Source organism: Ranitomeya variabilis, chromosome 5 (genome assembly GCF_051348905.1).
Source record: "Ranitomeya variabilis isolate aRanVar5 chromosome 5, aRanVar5.hap1, whole genome shotgun sequence".
NCBI lineage: Eukaryota > Metazoa > Chordata > Amphibia > Anura > Dendrobatidae > Ranitomeya > Ranitomeya variabilis.
The window spans coordinates 562,409,067-562,429,759 of record NC_135236.1 but is presented as its reverse complement, the minus strand read 5'-3'; the positions used below and the strand labels follow the sequence as shown (position 1 = coordinate 562,429,759).

At 40.4% G+C, this 20,693-nt stretch overlaps 1 protein-coding gene across 6 annotated transcripts in view; it reads right to left on the bottom strand.

Annotated features, from left to right (window-relative positions):
- The window catches only part of ACSL6 (acyl-CoA synthetase long chain family member 6), a 364,139-nt gene that overhangs the window by 117,344 nt on the left and 226,102 nt on the right, over nt 1-20,693 (bottom strand). For all 6 annotated transcript variants that reach the window (XM_077265964.1, XM_077265965.1, XM_077265970.1 and 3 more), the window contains exons 7-10: nt 17,070-17,248; nt 15,862-15,894; nt 11,012-11,063; nt 10,200-10,273 (exon numbers count right to left, since the gene is read on the bottom strand). In XM_077265964.1, coding sequence (XP_077122079.1) covers nt 10,200-10,273; nt 11,012-11,063; nt 15,862-15,894; nt 17,070-17,248 — 338 coding nt within the window. The remainder of the gene's footprint in view (nt 1-10,199; nt 10,274-11,011; nt 11,064-15,861; nt 15,895-17,069; nt 17,249-20,693) is intronic.

Sequence of the window (20,693 nt, the reverse complement as noted above, 5' to 3'; positions counted from 1 at the left end):
GGCTTACAGCCAATGAAAACCCCAAAGTCATTATCTCAGTAAATTAGAATAATTATCAAAAAACACCTGCAAAGACTTCCTAGGCATTTAAAAAGGTCCCTTAGTCTGTTTCAGTAGGCTCCACAATCATGGGGAAGACTGCTGACTTGACAGATGTCCAGAAGGCAGTCAATGACACACTCCACAAGGGGGCTAAGCCACAAAAGGTCATTTCTAAAGAAGCTGGCTGTTTACAGAGTGCTGTATCCAAACATATTACTGGAAAGTTGAGTGAAAGGAAAAAGTGTGATAGAAAAAGGTGCAACCGGGATAACCACAACCTTGAAAGATTGTAAAGAAAAGGCCATTCAATAATTTGGGGGAGATTCACAAGGAATGGACTGCTGCTAGAGTCATTGCTTCAAAAGCCACCACACACAGATGTATCCAGGACATGTGCTACAAGTGTCGCATTCCTTGTGTCAAGCCACTCATGACCAATAGACAATGCCAGAAGCATCTTACCTGGGTCAAGGAGAAAAATAACTGGACTGTTGATCAGTGATCCAAGGTGTTGTTTGCAGAAAAAAGTACATTTTGCATTTCAATTGTAAATCAAGATCCCAGATTCTGGAGGAAGAGTGGAGAGGCACACAATCCAAGCTGCTTGAGGTGTAGTGTGAAGTTTCCACAATCAGTGATGGTTTGGGGAGCCATGTCATCTGCTGGTGTAGGTCCACTGTGTTTTATCAAGACCAAAGTCAGCGCAGCTGACATTTCAGTAGGCCAACATTTTGGAATTTAAAATCATTTTTCAAGCTGGTGTTATAAAGTATTCTAATTTACTGAGATAATGACTTTTGGGTTTTTATTGGGTGTAAGCCATAATCATCAACATTAACAGAAATAAACACTTGAAATAGATCACTCTGTAATGACTCTTTAATATATGAGTTTCGCTTTTTGTATTAAAGTACTGAAATAAATTAACTTTTTTATGATATTCTAATTTAGTGAGAAGAACTTATAGGTAGGAAAGGGGAAAGCTTCACATTTCGATATCTTGACTAATATTCAATTTCTACTTTAGGTACACTAATGGAAATCATCTATGAGCAGACTGAAATGGAGTTTGCCGTAGTTGCATGGCTAAACGTGACAATGGCCGAAGATACCCCTGAAATAACCTTGGATTGAAATAATTGCCTTATAATGTTGTATTAGTATTTAAACTGTGCACATTGCGCGTATTCATTTTTATGGAAGCATAGTGGCTCAGTGATTAGTTAGCAGCACTTATTTTGCACAACTGGTGTCCTTGGTTCAAATCCCACCAAGGAAACCATCTGCAAGGAGTTTGTATGTTCTCCCAGTGTCTACATGGATTTTCCAGTTTCCTCCCACACTCCAAAAACATACTGATAGATGGTGAGTCCCAATGATGCTGATATATGTAAAATGCTGTGGATTGTGATGGTGCTATGTAAAATAAAAATAAATAATTATATCTGTATGCACTTTATCAGTGAATGCTGCTTTCTGTCAAAATTAATCCATGTGACCCAATGAGGCCACTTCTGTGTTGATCTGAATACGCTTATTTTTTCTCATATGACCCAGACATGTCTCTGGTGAGCCACTTGTCTGTACCAGTTGCATATATTTTGTATGTCCCATGAAGGCGCCACATTGCATGGGGCCAATACAGTAACTAATTCATCTCCCTTTTGGAATATTGTTCGCCTGCACCGAAATCCTGCACACTTTGTTTCCTGTTGCTGTAACATAGTTATTAAGGTTGAAGGAAGATTTTAAGTCCATCTAGTTCAACCCATAGCCTAACCTAACATGCCCTAACATGTTGATCCAGAGGAAGGCAAAAAAAACCCATGTGGCAAATAGTAAGCTCCACTTTGGGGAAAAAAATTCCTTCCCGACTCCACATACGGCAATCAGACTAGTTCCCTGGATCAACGCCCTATCAAGGAATCTAGTGTATATACCCTGTAACATTATACTTTTCCAGAAAGGTATCCTGTCCCCTCTTAAATTTAAGTAATGAATCACTCATTACAACATCATACGGCAGAGAGTTCCATAGTCTCACTGCTCTTACAGTAAAGAACCCGCGCCTGTTATTATGCCTAAACCTTCTTTCCTCCAGATGTAGAGGATGCCCCCTTGTCCCTGTCTCAGGTCTATGATTAAAAAGATCATCAGAAAGGTCTTTGTACTGTCCCCTCATATATTTGTACATTAAAATAAGATCACCCCTTAGTCATTTTTCCAAACTAAATAGCCCCAAGTGTAATAATCTATCTTGGTATTGCAGACCCCACAGTCCTGTAATAACCTTGGTCACTCTTCTCTGCACCCGCACCAGTTCAGCTATGTCTTTCTTATACACCGGAGACCAGAACTGTGCACAGTATTCTAAGTGTGGTCGAGGCATCTATGCCTCTTTTTAATGCATCCCATTATTTTATTTGCCTTTGTAGCAGCGGCCTGACACTGGCCACTGAATATGAGTTTGTCATCCACCCATGCACCCAGGTGTTTTTCATTGATGGTTTTGCCCAGAGTTTTAGAATTAAGCACATAGTTATTCATCTTATTACTTCTACCCAAGTGCACGACCTTACATTTATCCCCATTAAAGCTCATTTGCCATTTATCAGCCCAAGCTTCTAGTTTACATAAATCATCCTGTAATAAAATTGTCCTCCTCTGTATTGATTACCCTGCAGAGTTTAATGTCATCTGCAAATATTGAAATTCTGCTCTGAATGTACCCTACAAGGTCATTAATAAATATGTTAAAAAGAAGAGGGCCCAATACTGACCCCTTTGGTACCCCACTACTAACCGCGACCTAGTCCGAGTGTGCTCCATTAATAACCACCCTTTGTTTCCTATCCCTGAGCCAGCTCTTAACCCACTTACACATATTTTCCCCTATCCCCATTATTCTCATTTTATGTATCAACCTTTTGTGTGGCACCGTATCAAAAGCTTTTGAAAAGTCCATATACACTACGTCCACTGGGTTCCCTTGGTCCAGTCCGGAACTTACCTCTTCATAGAAGCTGATCAAATTAGTCTGACATGAACGGTCCCTAGTAAACCCGTGCTGATACTGGGTCATGAAAACACCCACAAACACTGTAGAGATCATTTTTTAAATTTCAGACCATGCAGTGCTATTAGATGGTATTTATGGGATAACATAAAATGGAATTTAGTACTGTAAATCAGCAACTTGAAGTATGATGCAGAGATAATGTTTTCTAATCTACAGGTAGCCGATCAAATAATGAACCTTGACCTATTACATTGCTCTTACAGAGTTTTTGGTGTAAAAACACAAGATGCAAAATGGTTTCTTATTTGACAAATGGGAAGACTTTCTGGAGAGCACATAGCTGTACTTGCTCAGTACCATTAGTCAGAATGCCAGGAAGACAGACATTATTCAGAGTCTTAATAGCATCATTAAGCTTTGAATTTTGGACGTCTTGGTCTAAAACCCATAAGTATGATAATATTTTGAATAGAGAAGGATTTGAATTCATCATTAATTCATTGGGCTGCTGGAGGACATAATACTTGCCCTTGGTCACTGACTCAGCAGACTCTAGAATAAGGTAGGATACATTTTGATGACCTTCCCTTCTTCTAACAGAGCCTGTCCTACAATTGAATGTTAATGTTAGAAGCATTCTGATTTATTTAGAAAGGCCCTGCTGGCTCTCCTGACTGCTTTAGTAAATGCTGACATTGCCAATGACAGAACAATTCTACTGCACTTTTTCTTACAACTGTTCACTGTCACATTCTTCTGATATTCCTTCTCGAAATGTGTGCCTAAATAGACAAATGGTAGTTGCCATTGTCAATGGGGTGTGTCCCTACGCAGTCTGACACTCGGAGTAGTGACTACAATGGCATACTGGGCAGAGATATTACTGGTGCACTCAGTTGTTTCCTCACCGATACATTTCTAATAGGAATAACAGAGGACCAGCCCAACCCAAAGGTCTAATGACAAATGTTCCAGGACGTTTAAATTATGGGACACACAATTTTGAACTAAAGCAGGCACCCTGGAGAGCTAACAAGTCCTTTTTCCAGGACTCAGTATAGTCTATATCTAGTGTAAAAAGATGCCCATAACTGTACATGTAGGCCCCGATTCACCAAGACCGGCATTTTTTTCATTCTATTCTTGATTAGGGGCCTGCTGGAGTCAGACGCTGCTGATTCATTACGAGGCGCACTCTGGATTCATTAAGAGGAGTTCATGAACCCCCTCAGGCCGCGGCCAATTTCCATTTTTTGTTTTCATTTTTTCCTCCCCGTTTTCCAAGGGTCATAACTTTTTAAATTTTCCATCCACATAGGCGTATGAGGGCTAATTTTTTGTGGGACGAGTTATACTTTTGAATAACACCATTCATTTTATCATGTGATGCACTGGAAAATGTGAAAAAAATTCCATGTGCTTTGAAATTGCAAAAAAAAGTGCAATTTCACATTAGTTTTTTATTTAACATGTTCTCTACTGTATATAGTAAAACCGACGGTGAGTGTTGTTGTTAGTACCCAGCATCTGTAAGAATGGCAGTAACTTTACTGCAATTCACAGTTGCCAGATTTGGGGAATGTGGCCTAAATTGGGCCCAGTTGGGAACATTTTTTCTAATAAATTGGTGAATGATGTACAGTCTTTTGTGTTTATTTCACACTTTTTATGTTTTTCAGGCATTCATATCAGGACTATGTCGGATTCAGTGGATTATTTTAGAATGCATGGAACTTTTTCCGCAAAAAAAATTGGTGAACCAGGGATAATGTGGCTGAGTCTTTAGTTAAACAAAAGTTGTTGTTTTTGTTGTATACGTGTTTGGTTTTTTTTACTACTGGGTTAACAAAAACAAAAAATAGCGGGCACCGCACAAACTAATAACACAGGGATCAACCATGTGCATATAACAAAGTACAAGAACAAAAAAAAAGAAGGAAAGATATGCACACTAGTGGGATCAGCCAACCATAATGAATTCTATTAACAAATCACTACAAAAGAGGCAACAAGAAGGACATACAATTAAAAACATTTAAAAAACCCAATGGACCAACCTAGATCCCCCAGGACAGACACAGATGTAAAAACGGGCCAGCATGGCAATATATAAAGTGATGCAAGCAAAACATATACAAAAATATATATAAATATATGGGGGTGAGGGGACGCCATTATCACAAGGTAATATGCTTTATTTCCTTTAGACTATCGTTGAGTGGATTCTTATTCTGTTCTTTGGCGGCTTTATTGGGTGGTCTCTAAGTATCTCACATTATATAGTACTGCCTGTATATTAAGCCATTTGGCTAACACTCAAGTTATATATTGTTTAATGGCAGCGTAAGTGTGAGGGATTATTTGTACTAATAGACCACCTTTTTGGGTTCATGATGTCACTGAGCATTGATTGGTAAATTAGATTGCTGCCTTAGTGTAGTTAACCACCGATATTGTTAAATGGTTATTTATGATTTATTGATGAATTGCCTGTTACTATGGTGTCCCCTACGGTAATTTTGCTTTTTTATTTTGTGAGTTTTTAAATTTACATCAATAAATATTGATTTTATATATGGGATCGCTTCATTCTTCTCACATTAATAAAGGTGGGATTAGTTGTTTATAAAAATATATATAAAGTTAACTATACAGCAAATTACACACAGGTAAAAGATGGAAATAATCACTATCCCGTGCTGCCAGCTGACCTAGGCCATATACCACCAGCCCGTGTGTATACTGGTCACCCATTCAAACAAGCAGGAATATAGACAGAATATCAAAATGAATAACACTATTTCTATAGCATATAATATGCCTAAGTCCTGCCTAAATACTAATGCACTATGAATTACGTCACCAAGTGGTTACCCTAACCCCAACCGCTGTGGAATGTTGTCCAAATAGCGGAGAAGAAGTAGCAGTAATCCCTTTAAGAATACCCAAGCGGTAGGTGCACATAAATATGTGCAAGTAGCCAGGCTAAAGTGCATATAGAGGTTACCAAAAGAAGTTCACAGGGGGATCAAGGCCCCACGCGTATCGATGCTGCTAGAGCGTCTTCATCAGGGGAAGGTTGTGAAATCGTGCCCCTTATGTATCAGTATACATACCGCTTGGGTATTCCGCTGGTGGTATATGGCCTAGGTCAGCTGGCAGCACGGGATAGTGATTATTTCCATCTTTTACCTGTGTGTAATTTGCTGTATAGTTAACTTTATATATATTTTTGTATATGTTTTGCTTGCATCACTTTATATATTGCCATGCTGGCCCGTTTTTACATCTGTGTCTGTCCTGGGGGTTCTAGGTTGGTCCATTGGGTTTTTTAAATGTTTTTAATTGTATGTCCTTCTTGTTGCCTCTTTTGTAGTGATTTGCCAATAAAATATATTATGGTTGGCTGATCTCACTAGTGTGCATATCCTTCCTTCTCTTTTTTTGTTCTTTTACTACTGGGTTAGTAATGGGGGTGTTTGATAGACCCCAATACTATTACCCCAATTGCCAACGCACTAGGGCAATCGGGAAGAGCCGGGCAAAGTGCCAGAATTGGCGCATGTAATGGATGCGCCAATTCTGGGGTGGCTGCGGGCTGGCATTTTTAGGTTGGGATGGACTCAAAAACCATGGACCTTCCCAGCCTGATAATATCAGCCTGCAGCTATCTGCTTTACCTTTTCTGTTTGTCAAAAATGGGGGGGGATCCCACATCATATTTTTTCATTATTTATTTATTAGGTAATACAATTACAGTAACCTACACACGCAAGTCACTAATTATATAGCTCATGAATAGCTATCTATCTATTTACCCCATATCTATCTCTATTTTGAATGTATTTAACACTTAAACATCTGTCATTTCTATTCTGCATTCTATTCCGGGACGTGTCACATGGACGCCACAGGGATGTCCCACTTTATGTCATCTGTGTGTAAGTGAGTGGGACACACTGACATCCATGCTGCTGAAAAAAATGAAAATGTCTATGTGTGGGTGACATGACACATGGTCCCCATAGATTACAATGGGTGCATGGATGTAAATGTCTCCAGCACGTGTGAAAACTGTCACCACGCGTACTGGAGACACTAACATGTGAAGGGGGCCTAAATGAGAGTGTAAGTGCACTGAGGGTGGGCCGATTTCCATCAAGAGCATGTGTCCGTGGTACTACAGGTCCTTCTCAAAAAATTAGCATATAGTGTTAAATTTCATTATTTACCATAATGTAATGATTACAATTAAACTTTCATATATTATAGATTCATTATCCACCAACTGAAATTTGTCAGGTCTTTTATTGTTTTAATACTGATGATTTTGGCATACAACTCCTGATAACCCAAAAAACCTGTCTCAATAAATTAGCATATCAAGAAAAGGTTCTCTAAATGACCTATTACCCTAATCTTCAGAATCAACTAATTAACTCTAAACACATGCAAAAGATACCTGAGGCTTTTAAAAACTCCCTGCCTGGTTCATTACTCAAAACCCCCATCATGGGTAAGACTAGCGACCTGACAGATGTCAAGAAGGCCATCATTGACACCCTCAAGCAAGAGGGTAAGACCCAGAAAGAAATTTCTCAACAAATAGGCTGTTCCCAGAGTGCTGTATCAAGGCACCTCAATGGTAAGTCTGTTGGAAGGAAACAATGTGGCAGAAAACGCTGTACAACGAGAAGAGGTGACCGGACCCTGAGGAAGATTGTGGAGAAGGACCGATTCCAGACCTTGGGGAACCTGAGGAAGCAGTGGACTGAGTCTGGTGTGGAAACATCCAGAGCCACCGTGCACAGGCGTGTGCAGGAAATGGGCTACAGGTGCCGCATTCCCCAGGTAAAGCCACTTTTGAACCATAAACAGCGGCAGAAGCGCCTGACCTGGGCTACAGAGAAGCAGCACTGGACTGTTGCTAAGTGGTCCCAAGTACTTTTTTCTGATGAAAGCAAATTTTGCATGTCATTCGGAAATCAAGGTGCCAGAGTCTGGAGGAAGACTGGGGAGAAGGAAATGCCAAAATGCCTGAAGTCCAGTGTCAAGTACCCACAGTCAGTGATGGTGTGGGGTGCCATGTCAGCTGCTGGTGTTGGTCCACTGTGTTTCATCAAGGGCAGGGTCAATGCAGCTAGCTATCAGGAGATTTTGGAGCACTTCATGCTTCCATCGGCTGAAATGCTTTATGGAGATGAAGATTTCATTTTTCAGCACGACCTGGCACCTGCTCACAGTGCCAAAACCACTGGTAAATGGTTTACTGACCATGGTATTACTGTGCTCAATTGGCCTGCCAACTCTCCTGACCTGAACCCCATAGAGAATCTGTGGGATATTGTGAAGAGAAAGTTGAGAGACGCAAGACCCAACACTCTGGATGAGCTTAAGGCCGCTATTGAAGCATCCTGGGCCTCCATAACATCTCAGCAGTGTCACAGGCTGATTGCCTCCATGCCACGCCGCATTGAAGCAGTCATTTCTGCCAAAGGATTCCCGACCAAGTATTGAGTGCATAACTGAACATTATTATTTGATGGTTTTTTTGTTTGGTATTAAAAAACACTTTTATTTGATTGGTCGGGTGAAATATGCTAATTTATTGAGACAGGTTTTTTGGGTTATCAGGAGTTGTATGCCAAAATCATCAGTATTAAAACAATAAAAGACCTGACAAATTTCAGTTGGTGGATAATGAATCTATAATATATGAAAGTTTAATTGTAATCATTACATTATGGTAAATAATGAAATTTAACACTATATGCTAATTTTTTGAGAAGGACCTGTAGTTGAAGATTAATGCGACTGATCAATGCACTGCCACCATTTACATAAATGTTATTAAAAGGTAAAGCTTTAAACAAAACCTTATATATGTGTCTTAATGTCTATCTAGTATACTTTAAGACTGTGGGGTGAATGCAATATACAAGACTCAGGCTTTTTATGCACATACAGTACACCCAAACAGATGTTCATTTTTTTTAACGCTGTGTTTTACATACAAATATATGAATTTAGAAGCTTTTCTTGCTTAACTAAAACCATGGGAGTCTTAACAGCACAAAAATGGATGTTGATTTCTTCTATATGTCAAAGTCTACATATATTGTAGTGTAAAGTGCCTTGATACTCTTATGACTCATGATCTATTATTTTATTTGCAAGTGACACTATATTTAGACAAATACCAACGACAGGACCATTTATAGCGCTTGTATTTTTGTAATGTACTGATGACCCTCTCTTTACACTGAGAAATGTGGGAGCCAGAAACATTATGTGTAATGTGAATGTCATACATAGACAAATCCCAATTTAAATGTAGCAGACCTACAAGAATTGTTAGTGAAGACTTTTGCTTTCATGGTGTCATATTGATGAGGTGCTCCATAATTATAGGAGCAGCTACTGAGTGCAATAATATTTTTTGGCTAGGTTTCTAAGTTAAAGGTTCCTGTTTCCATGTGATGTAGTTAGTCTGTGTAGTCCTATATTACTTTATGGCACACAGCTCCCTGTATATACTTACATAAGGATTTAGTATTAAATTGTGAAAGACGTCCTCCACAAATAATCAAACACAACCATATATCCTTATTATCACAAATATTCCTTGAGATCTACCCCTGCCCGCAGGAGCTTGTTAATATGTCTGCAGAATGAGACTGGAAACTTACATTCTGCAATAAAGGAACCTATATTCTGCAATAAAGCAGCCTGCATCCTGCAATTAAGCATCCTGTATCCTGCTATCACTCTAAATCAGAAACTAAACCAAGGTTTTAGGGGATCACTGATCATGTAAAGGTGAAATTTGAACCTGCTCTTCAAATCTTGCTCTGGTACGGTTTGGGAAAGTTGACTACGTTACCATATAGTGGTATCATGACTACGTTGGTGCCTAGGAATGTTTGTATATAGTCTCCTACCATCACAGGAAAACTGAAAGCATATGCCTCTGTTATGTCAAAGGGTTAAGGGAGTATTAACTGTGGGAAGTTTTCAATAAAGATATTAATACAAATTGTGTATACGGAATATTGTATGTGTAAGACGCCAGATTAACAAGTAGTGAGTGCTCAAGTCTGGTGTTACCCAGGCCTAAATCACTTTCCAAAGTATTCACCTCTGTCACTTTCAAAAAGCCAGAGAAGTCAGCTACTACGTTGCCGTGGGTCAGCATGGCACCTTTGGGATTGCCTGCAATAGAAAGCAAATATTAATCCAAATGACAATGTAATCCTGATATAAAATGTATGTACCGCCTCAACACATACGCCTCTGGGGTTCAAGTATGAAATTTGTTAGTAGTAGGAAATGTCTTAATGTAATATGCCAATCAACTCTTAAGTCTTTTAGTCTTGCCACTTAAAGGCAAGTTTCCAAGGTAATCTGTACAGGATAGGTCTTGAAAGGGGTTGTCCACTACTGAACATTCCCGACTTATTGAGTCAAATTAAAAAAGGTGAACACTCACCTCCTGCAGTGGCGCTGTTCCAGCAATATTGGTGCCACTGTTCCCAGCGGTGACCTGACATTGTTGTGTTTAGCAGTCTCTATTGCTACATTCTGAATTTTGACAAACTCTCACTATCCTAAAATCCCCCTAAAATGGCTGCTGAATTTCCTGTTTAGGCTTTTATATAGGCTATTATAGTCCCTCTTGATTGGTTGCGCTATACAATGTGATGTGATAGCTGCAATTTATTATCGGAAGCTCACGTGGTCGCAACTCTTGTCATGTCAGCCTTCTGTGGAAGATACATTGTCCTGCAACATGTAAAAAGTGGCGGACATTTTTCGGCAATTCGCGTTAATTGAATCATAAAGCTTTCAAATTTGCCAAAACCAGCAAATTTCATAAAATCAGACTCTAATTTGATTTCCATCCAACTGATTCATTCATCTCTATTAAAGCGTGAATCTCTAATTACTCACCTGTTGTTCCACTGGTAAAACACACAATAGACAGGTCTTCAGGTGTAGGTGGCTAAAACATGATAAAAAAATGTATATTGACTGGGCAGCAGGAAATCAATCATCTGTCATGAAATAATGTTGTTGATTTACAAAAACAGATGCACAGATAGCACAGCATATATGGGGCAAAACTAATTGATTATGAATACACTGCCAGTGAAATGCCTAAAGTCTAAATGATCGTCAGGTTCCAAAAAAGCTTTATTTGGGACTATGTGTTTTAATATCACACTGCCCCCTTCACTAGGTCATTAGCATGAAGTGACAAACATCAAATTTATATACAATTTATATACAAAAGTGCAAACCTGTTTAATTTGAGGTACATACTACTTTGCTCACTGCACACACCTATTTGTCGGTGTTCTTCACAGTGTGTGCACATGTGCTCCCCGCTACGTCGCTTACGCGGAACATTTAGAGATTGTACAGACGTGCTGTGTGAGCAGTGGATCAAATCTATTAAAGCACCATGAGTCAAGCACATGGTACATGGTTCGCAACCCTGTAAATATGTTGATGTCTCATTAGAAGACTAAAATATCTTTTTATTTAGCCCAATGTTTGATTTTACCACAAAGTAAGACTTATTCTGTTAAAGATGCACACTTTGGGCAAGATGAAAGGATATTTCAGTGCAATACATATTTGAATTATAGATCCATGCATGCGGTATAACTACAAGTCCTATGTCACATGTGCATGACACCCAATATCTTATAATAGACTATACTAAATATATAATTATATATTTTAATATAAGTTGAAAAACGCACATCAATTTCATAATAGTAATGGTAGACATTTTTCTAAATGCACATTGTCCACAGTGAAATATGGTGGTGGCAATGTTCTCATGTGTGCCTGCATGAGTACTGTTGGTGATGAGAAGCTATATTTCATTGATGGTATCATGAATTAACAGATGCTGTGAATTCATGTTAGAGAAGATGCTATCATCACTCTACTGTATGCCTTTGCTAAATGTATGCATGATCCAAAAGACACATCTAAGGCCACTGTTGCATTTCTACAGATGAACAGGGTGAATGTGATTCAGTGGCCAAGTATGTCTCCTGGTATGAACCCAACTGAACACCTATGGAGAGTTCTGATGAGACAAGTTGAGCATCATTGTTGTAATATGTATAAAAATGTTTACATTCCATGCCTAGAAGACTTGATGCTCTCCTTAAAAATCATGGAGGTCATACAAAATACTAGATGTAGTAGTTTTTTATGTGGGGTGTTTTTATTTCCGCAACTAGTGTTGAGCGATACCGTCCGATACTTGAAAGTATCGGTATCGGAAAGTATCGGCCGATACCGGCAAAGTATCGGATCCAATCCGATACCGATACCCGATACCAATACAAGTCAATGGGACTCAAGTATCGGACGGTATTCCTGATGGTTCCCAGGGTCTGAAGGAGAGGAAACTCTCCTTCAGGCCCTGGGATCCATATAAATGTGTAAAAGAAAGAATTAAAATAAAAAATATCGCTATACTCACCTCTCCGACGCAGCCTGGACCTCAGCGAGGGAACCGGCAGCGTTGTTTGTTTAAAATTCGCGCTTTTACTTGGTTACGTGAAGTCCCGGCTTGTGATTGGTCAGGGCGGCCATGTTGCCGGGACGCGGACCAATCACAGCAAGCCGTGACGAAATTACGTCACGGCTTGCTGTGATTGGTCCGCGTCCCGGCAACATGGCCGCCATTAACCAATCACAAGCCGGGACGTCACGGGAGGCTGGACACGCGCCCATTTTAAAAAGCGCGCGTGTCCAGCCTCCAGTTACGTCCCGGCTTATGATTGGTCACGGCGCCATGTTGCCGGGACGCGGACCAATCACAGCAAGCCGTGACGAAATTACGTCACGGCTTGCTGTGATTGGTCTGCGTCCCGGCAACATGGCCGCCATTAACCAATCACAAGCCGTGACGTCACGGGAGGCTGGACACGCGCGCTTTTTAAAATGGGCGCGTGTCCAGCCTCCCGTGACGTCCCGGCTTGTGATTGGTTGCGCCGCGGTCAACCAATCACAAGCCGGGAGGCTGGACACGCGCGCATTTTAAAATTTTAAAATGGGCGCGTGTCCAGCCTCCCGGCTTGTGATTGGTTGATCGCGGCGCAACCAATCACAAGCCGGGACGTCACGGGAGGCTGGACACGCGCCCATTTTAAAATGCGCGCGTGTCCAGCCTCCCGTGACGTCACGGCTTGTGATTGGTTGCGTCTCCCATGTGACTGCGACGCAACCAATCACAAAGCCGGGACGTAATTTTAAAATCCTTAAGGACCTGAAATTACGTCACGGCTTGCTGTGATTGGTTGCGTCGCCCATGTGACTGCGACGCAACCAATCACAACGCCGGAACGTAATTTTAAAATCCTGAAGGACCTGAAATTACGTCACGGCTTGCTGTGATTGGTTGCGTCCCGGTCACATGGGCGGCACGCAACCAATCACAAGCCGGGACTCACGTAAAGGAAAGAAAAGCGCGAATTTTAAACAAAGAACGCTGCCGCTTCCCTCGGTAAGGTGCAGGCTGCGTCGGAGAGGTGAGTATAGCAATATTTTTTATTTTAATTCTCTCTTTTACACATTTTTACATTAATGTTGTTTCGATACCGATACCCGATATCACAAAAATATCGGATCTCGGTATCGGAATTCCGATACAGCAAGTATCGGCCGATACCCGATACTTGCAGTATCGGAATGCTCAACACTATCCGCAACTAATCTGAATAAAACTGAAGATTACGTTATGGGTTAAAAGGTTAAAAATCTCAGTCTTGTAAAAAATTTGGAAGTTGTATTTACTGAGATATCGATTTAAATCTTATTTTTCACTGTAATAGATTATATATATATATATATATATATATATATATATATATATATATATATATACTGCTCAGAAAAATAAAGGGAACACTAAAATCCCACATCATAGATATCCCTGATTAAAATATTTCAGTTGCAAATCTTTGTTCATTACATAGTGGAATGTGTTGAGAACAATAAAACATAGAAATGGTCAGTGTAAATCGAAATGAATATCCCATGGAGGTTTGGATTTGGAATGATACTCAAAATCAAAGTAGAAAATCAAATTACAGGCTGATCCAACTTCAGTGGAAATGACTCAAGATAAAAAAAAATGATGTTCAGTTGTGTGTGTGTTGCCTCCATGTGCCTGTATGACCTCCCTAAAATGCCTGGGCATGCTCCTGATGAGGTGGCGTATGGTCTCCTGAGGGATCTCCTCCCAGACCGGGACTAAAGCATCCGCCAACTCCTGGACAGTCTGTGGTGTAACGTGAGTTCAGTGGATGGTGCGAGACATGATGTCCCAGATGTGTTCATTCGGATTCAGGTCTGGGGAACGGGCGGGCCAGTCCATAGCTTCAATGCCTTCATCTTGCAGGAACGGCTGACACACTCCAGCCACATGAGGTCTGGTATTGTCCTGCATTAGGAGGAACCCAGGGCCAACCACACCAGCATATGCTCTCACAAGGGGTCTGAGGATCTCATCTCGGTACCTAATGGCAGTCAGGCTACCTCTGGTGATCACATGGAGGGCTGTGCGGCCCACCAAAGAAATGCCACCCCACCCCATTACTGACCCACTGCCTAACTGGTCATGCTGAAGGATGTTGCAGGCAGCAGATCGTTCTCCACGGCGTCTGCAGACTCTGTCACATCTGTCACATGTGCTCAGTGTGAACCAGCTTTCATCTGTGAAGAGCACAGGGCGCCAGTGGCGAATTTGCCAATCCTGGTGTTCTGTGGCAAATGCCAAGCATCCTGCATGGTGTTGGGCTGTGAGCACAACCCCCATCTGTGGGCGTCGGGCACTCAGACCATCCTCATAGAGTCGGTTTCTAACTGTTTTTGCAGACACATGCACATTTGTGGCCTGCTGGAGGTCATTTTGCAGGGCTCTAGCAGTGCTCCTCCTGTTCCTCCTTGCACAAAGGCTGAGGTAGCGGTCCTGTTGCTGGATTGTTGCCCTCCCATGGCCCCACCACATCTCCTGGTGTACTGGCCTGTCTCCTTGTAGTGCCTCCAACCTCTGGACACTACGCTGACAGACACAGCAAACCTTTTTGCCACAGCTCGCATTGATGTGCCATCCTGGATGGGCTGCACTACCTGAGCCACTTGTGTGGGTTGTAGAGTCCATCTCATGCTACCACGAGTGTGATAGCACAACCAACATTCAAAAGTGACCAGAACATCAACCAGAAAGCATTGGTAGTGAGATGTGGTCTGTGGTCCCCACCTGCAGAACCACTCCATTATTGAGTGTGTCTTGATAATTGCCAAAAATTTCCATCTGTTGTCTATTCAATTTGCACAACAGCATGTGAAATTGATTGTCAAACAGTGTTGCTTCCTAAGTGGACAGTTTGATTTCACAGAAGTTTGATTTACTTGGAGTTATATTCTGTTGTTTAAGTGTTCCCTTTATTTTTTTGAGCAGTGTATGTATATATACAGTATATATATATATATATATATATAGTACATATGTAGTGGTTATTTGCCAATTTTATCTGCTCTCCTAATGGGTGAGCTATCAGCCCCAAAGAGCGTTGAAGTTTTATAAATGTGTTGTTGGCCTTTATATTAAACACTACATTTTACTGGCATCTTAACTACTCCAGTGCATTCCCCCCAGCGTATGAGATCCTTTTGGATAGTGGTGGGGAGTCTTATTGTTTTTTCCTCACTAAATGGTGTAACTGTTTCTCCTATACAATTTCACTACTTCATTTTATATTTGCACTCACAATTGGTGATCTTCTGTACTTGCGCCCACATTCCTAGAAAAGGAGAGACATTACATTTGTAGTGCCAGATATCGCAATTTGTATAATGATAATACAATCTCACTATTAATATACACTGATATTTTGTGAGCGTCTGTTTTGAGTGATTTCCCAGCATTTTCAGATTTGGCTAGTGGTTTCTTTATTGTTGGATAGAGAAAAAAAGATCCAAAAATGATGGATAAACACTCTAAAAAAACGATGGCTTTGATAAACTTAATTCACATATACCAGTTTTGTTGCAGAAATTTCAGCTAATGAATATCAGATCCACTGATGTGAAAAGGAATGTGTCTGCAGTAAGCACATGATTAGCTTAAAGATAAACTAGACAGTTGCAGAAGTTTTCATATTGAAAATTTTACACATATTTATTACATCATATGTAGCCAACATACTGTATGTGCACACTAAGGGGGTTCATCATAGCTTTTTTGCCGGATTACTGGCAAAAAAAAGTCAACTTTTTTTGCACAATGCAAGGTTGTGTAAAAAAGGCAACTTCTGCTATTTTCACGCTATTCTTCACTGGGCTCCGGCAAAGCAGGCAGAGCTAGGGTGGGACAGGGCATGATGGAGTGTGCTGCCCTGCCTGTCAAATTCATGACGAGTGGTGGCGTTGCCTACCCCACAAATGTTACTCTGCGTGCCTCGACTCATTCATTAAGAAGCGTCAGCCTCCTCAACAAGGTTGGAGAGAGAATCGCCAGTCTTGATGAATCGCCATCGTCTTTTTGCTGAGTCTTTTTGAATCAAAAACTGAATAAGCACACACCATGTTTTTAGAGGGGGTTTGGAGCAGAAACTTAGCGCAAACTAAGTTTTTGAGGAGTTTTGAGTTTCTGAGAACGATTTGGAGTTTCAGCTCAGTTTCTGATCCAGAAAGTCCTCAAAAACTCAGTGTGAAGATATCCAAAGATTTCTGTCACGTATTTGCTGTGTGTGGTTATCTTGTGGCATTCCTGTGAAAATCTGTGGGAATAACCAACATGCTATTTATTCCCACAATTTTTTTTAGGCTTCTGGAATCTACACTTGAACCATGGCACAATCTTGAAGGCCTATAACTCAATATAAAAGTCACTGTGATAGTTATTAGCCAATTCTACAAAGTATATCATATATTTTCTAACAGTGATTAAATTAGAATGATTATACGAAAATAGTACCTCCACTTCTTGCATAGTCTGAATACGCACAGAGCAGTTTTTTCCTCTTTCCACTAACTGCTGGTCCACTGCATCCATGAGAACAACAGACTTAAGACCAGGGGTCTCTCCTTTTTCAACATTCTCTAGAAGGATTTTAGCTTTTTCTGGCTTGTCACATATTACTGTTGAGATATCCGCTGCCGAAGACACATTGATAGAGTGGTCAAAAACAATTCGGGGCATACACACACTTTGCATGCTAAGCATGATACTTGCCGACTTTTCAGAATAAACAGCAGGGAGATTCAGGAAATTGTCAAAGTGGCACACTGCGCTCATCAACCAAATGTTTTGCATTTTTTGGCCATTTATAAAGGACACACCACCAACTTGCAGAATTTATTAATTACAAATGACTTCTCTTGTCACTTCATGAATGCAGGTACCTTAAACTGATTAAGAACACACAGAAAACATAGAGACTACAGACTCTCAAAAAATATCTGGACCCCCAGATCATGTTTTAAATATAGACACCAAATCCTCATTAATCTAGAGTGCTAAATAGCACAGCCCTTAAAGGGGATCTGTCACCAGATTCTGCCACCTAATATGAGAGTAGCACAATATAGAGACCCCTAGCAGTCCACATTTCAGAACCCATCTTCATTCGGGGGCGCTAAAGCAGACACCAAGTCATGCCGATGCCAGGGTCAAGACAGCGTCTCCACCAGCACCCAGGAGTGAAAAAGTGTGCAGGAAGAGGGTGATGTGAAGATCATTGACCCCTTCCTTGGGTAGTCAAATTTAGTTTTTTGCCTTTCCTCTTTCAACTGTGATAACATTTTGTTTTTCCATTGACACAGAAGTATGAGGAATGTTAATTTGTTGCTTTTAATAACACCATTATTTTTACCATATAATGTACTGGAAAATGGAAATTAAATTTAAAGTGCAGTAATATGTCGAAAAAAATGTAGTTATGCAATTTTTTTAAGGCATTGATTGTGTGGTTAAAATGACCTTCCAACATGATTCTTCAGGTCAGTACAATTACAGCAATGGCATTTTCTTACAACTTGTTTTTTGTATGGCAAACTGATGTTTTTGTTGATATTACATAGTATGTTACTCTCGGGTTTTTTTACATTTTTTGTGGAACTTGCAATGACAAAAAATGGCATATCTCATGTTTTGATTTTTTTTTTGCTTTACAGCATTTACCGTATTGTAAATATATTTTTTAATATCTTTATTTTAAATGGGGGATGAATCCAATTTTTATACTTTCTGTAATATTTATCTAGAGTTTTTAAAAGCTTTTTTTTATTTATGTATGTGCACACAGTTTTTTTTTTCCAGAATATATTAAAATGGGATAAAAGTTGGTTCACTCCAAAAAAAGGGAAGCTTGGAAAATTGTCCAAAATGCACTTGAAAGATATTTTCTATTACTATCTATCCACTTTGCTGCTCATAGGTTCAACCCTTTGAGCATTTTTCTTTCACTTCAGGTTTTTAAAAATGCATGGTGGGAAGAAATGAACACGTGTGTTACTTGTTTAAAGCAGCATATGAGGTTGCAAAAGAAGTTTGAAGAAAAGAACTCTTTAAAAACGCTTGAAAAAGTCTTCAAAACTGCTTCACAAAACAACTTATCAAGAAAACTCGCCAAAGAAGGAGAGTCTTCTAAATTGGTGGCCAATGTAAAAACTTGTTGTTTTTGTCCATTTAAAAAAAACTGTCTGACTTGAACTTGCAATTGCCCGATTGCTTGTTCTATATACTGCAATACAACTGTTTTATAGTATATTGGCGAAATCACAGTGACCTATGAAGCCCAGGTTTAGGCCATGTTCACACTATCAGTATTTGGTCAGTATTTCACATCAGTATTTATGTGCCAAAATCAGGAGTGGGTGATAAATACAGAAGTAGTGACGTGTTTCTATTATAATATTCCTCGGATTGGTCCACTCCTGGTTTTGGCCAAATACTGAGGTAAAATACTGACCAAATACTCAAAGTGTGAGTGTGGCCTGAGGTTTTCCTTCACAGGATTACCACTGTCGGCACCTCAGGTTTTCTTTGTGGGGAAAGGAGTCACATTAGCGTATAATATCCGATGCGAGAGCATCGGATGCGATATGCTAATGACACTTGGCTCCTGCTCTGCTGCGGGCAGGAGCCGAGTGTCATGTATCGTGCTCCGAGCCTCTCGCAGAGAGCGGATCGGAGCACAGCTGTGGAGGAGGCGGAGAAACTAATTTCTCCATCTCCTCCATTGCTGGGGTCCGCTTATAACGCACAGCACTTGGATGATGTCCGAGTGGTGTGCGCGGTCTCACTCGCACCCATAGGCTCATATGGGTGCGAGTGAGCTGAGAGTCGGCAGATTGTCCGTGACAATCGCAGCATGCTGCGATTTTCTCGGACCGAAGAAAACAGCAGACAAAAAGTCAGCTGCTGGGAGCTGCTCCATAATTTAACATTGGTCCGAGTGCAATGCGATTTTTAATCGCATTGCACTTGTTCGTTTAAGTCGCCAGTGTGACCCCAGCCTTACTGCCGCTGTCAGAGAGTGGCTGCGGCATTTAAAAGGTTAACAGCAGCGATTGAAGCCTAGCTCGGATCGCTGCTGTTATATGTAGATACCAGCTGTATAACAGAGCCAGCATCTGCAAATATCTTATGTACTTAGCCCACTCAATACAACAGTATCAATATGAGATTTACATATACATCATATGTCGATTTAAGGAAAAAAATGCAGCTTGCAGGAGAATTGCCCTTATTTCTAGGAGATGTCCTCATTTAGGCCTTATACATACTTTTTTTTGCATACAAGAACAACAGACCAATTTACAACAGTGGCATCCATGTGCTGTCCATTTTTTTTTACCCAATCCTATTGATTTGAATGGGCGAATTAGATCAGTGACTCATATCAAAATAGACGTCTCTGTTTTGTTTTATTCGGACCCTCAGTTCATAATGAAAAATGGATGTCTGAATGAGAATTTATTACGAGTTTCCCAGACATTCCATAGTAGCCCACAAATATGCCAGTATTAGTTTGGTGGCTATCACCTGAAAGCATTACACTCACATATTGAACTGCTGTCTTATTTGTTATTAATTAAAGAATGTTCACATATCTTGCTTTTTCAGAAAAGATCCCAAAGAAAATGTATAAATCAAAAGAAAAAGAGTTTTAGAAACCTGTCTTAAAGGGGAAGTCCGATTGGACTCTACCTTGATCAGCAACAGGCCCCTGGCATGGAAACAAGACTGCTGGATTACCCTGCATAGAACATAATGCACTTCCGATGGTCCTACATAGAATATAATGCACTTCCTATGGTCCTGCATAGAACATAATGAACTTCCCATGGTCCTCCATAGAATATAATGCACTCCCCATGGTTCTGCATAGAACATAATGCACTTCCCATGCTCCTCCATAAAATATAATGCACTCCCCATGGTCCTCCTAAGAATATAATGCACTCTCCATGGTCCTCCATAGAATATAATGCACTCCCCATGGTCCTCCATACTCTATTATGGCCACCAGTCACTGATTTAAAAAAATAATAATACTATACTCACCTCTCGTCATTTTACCCAATACTCCAGACT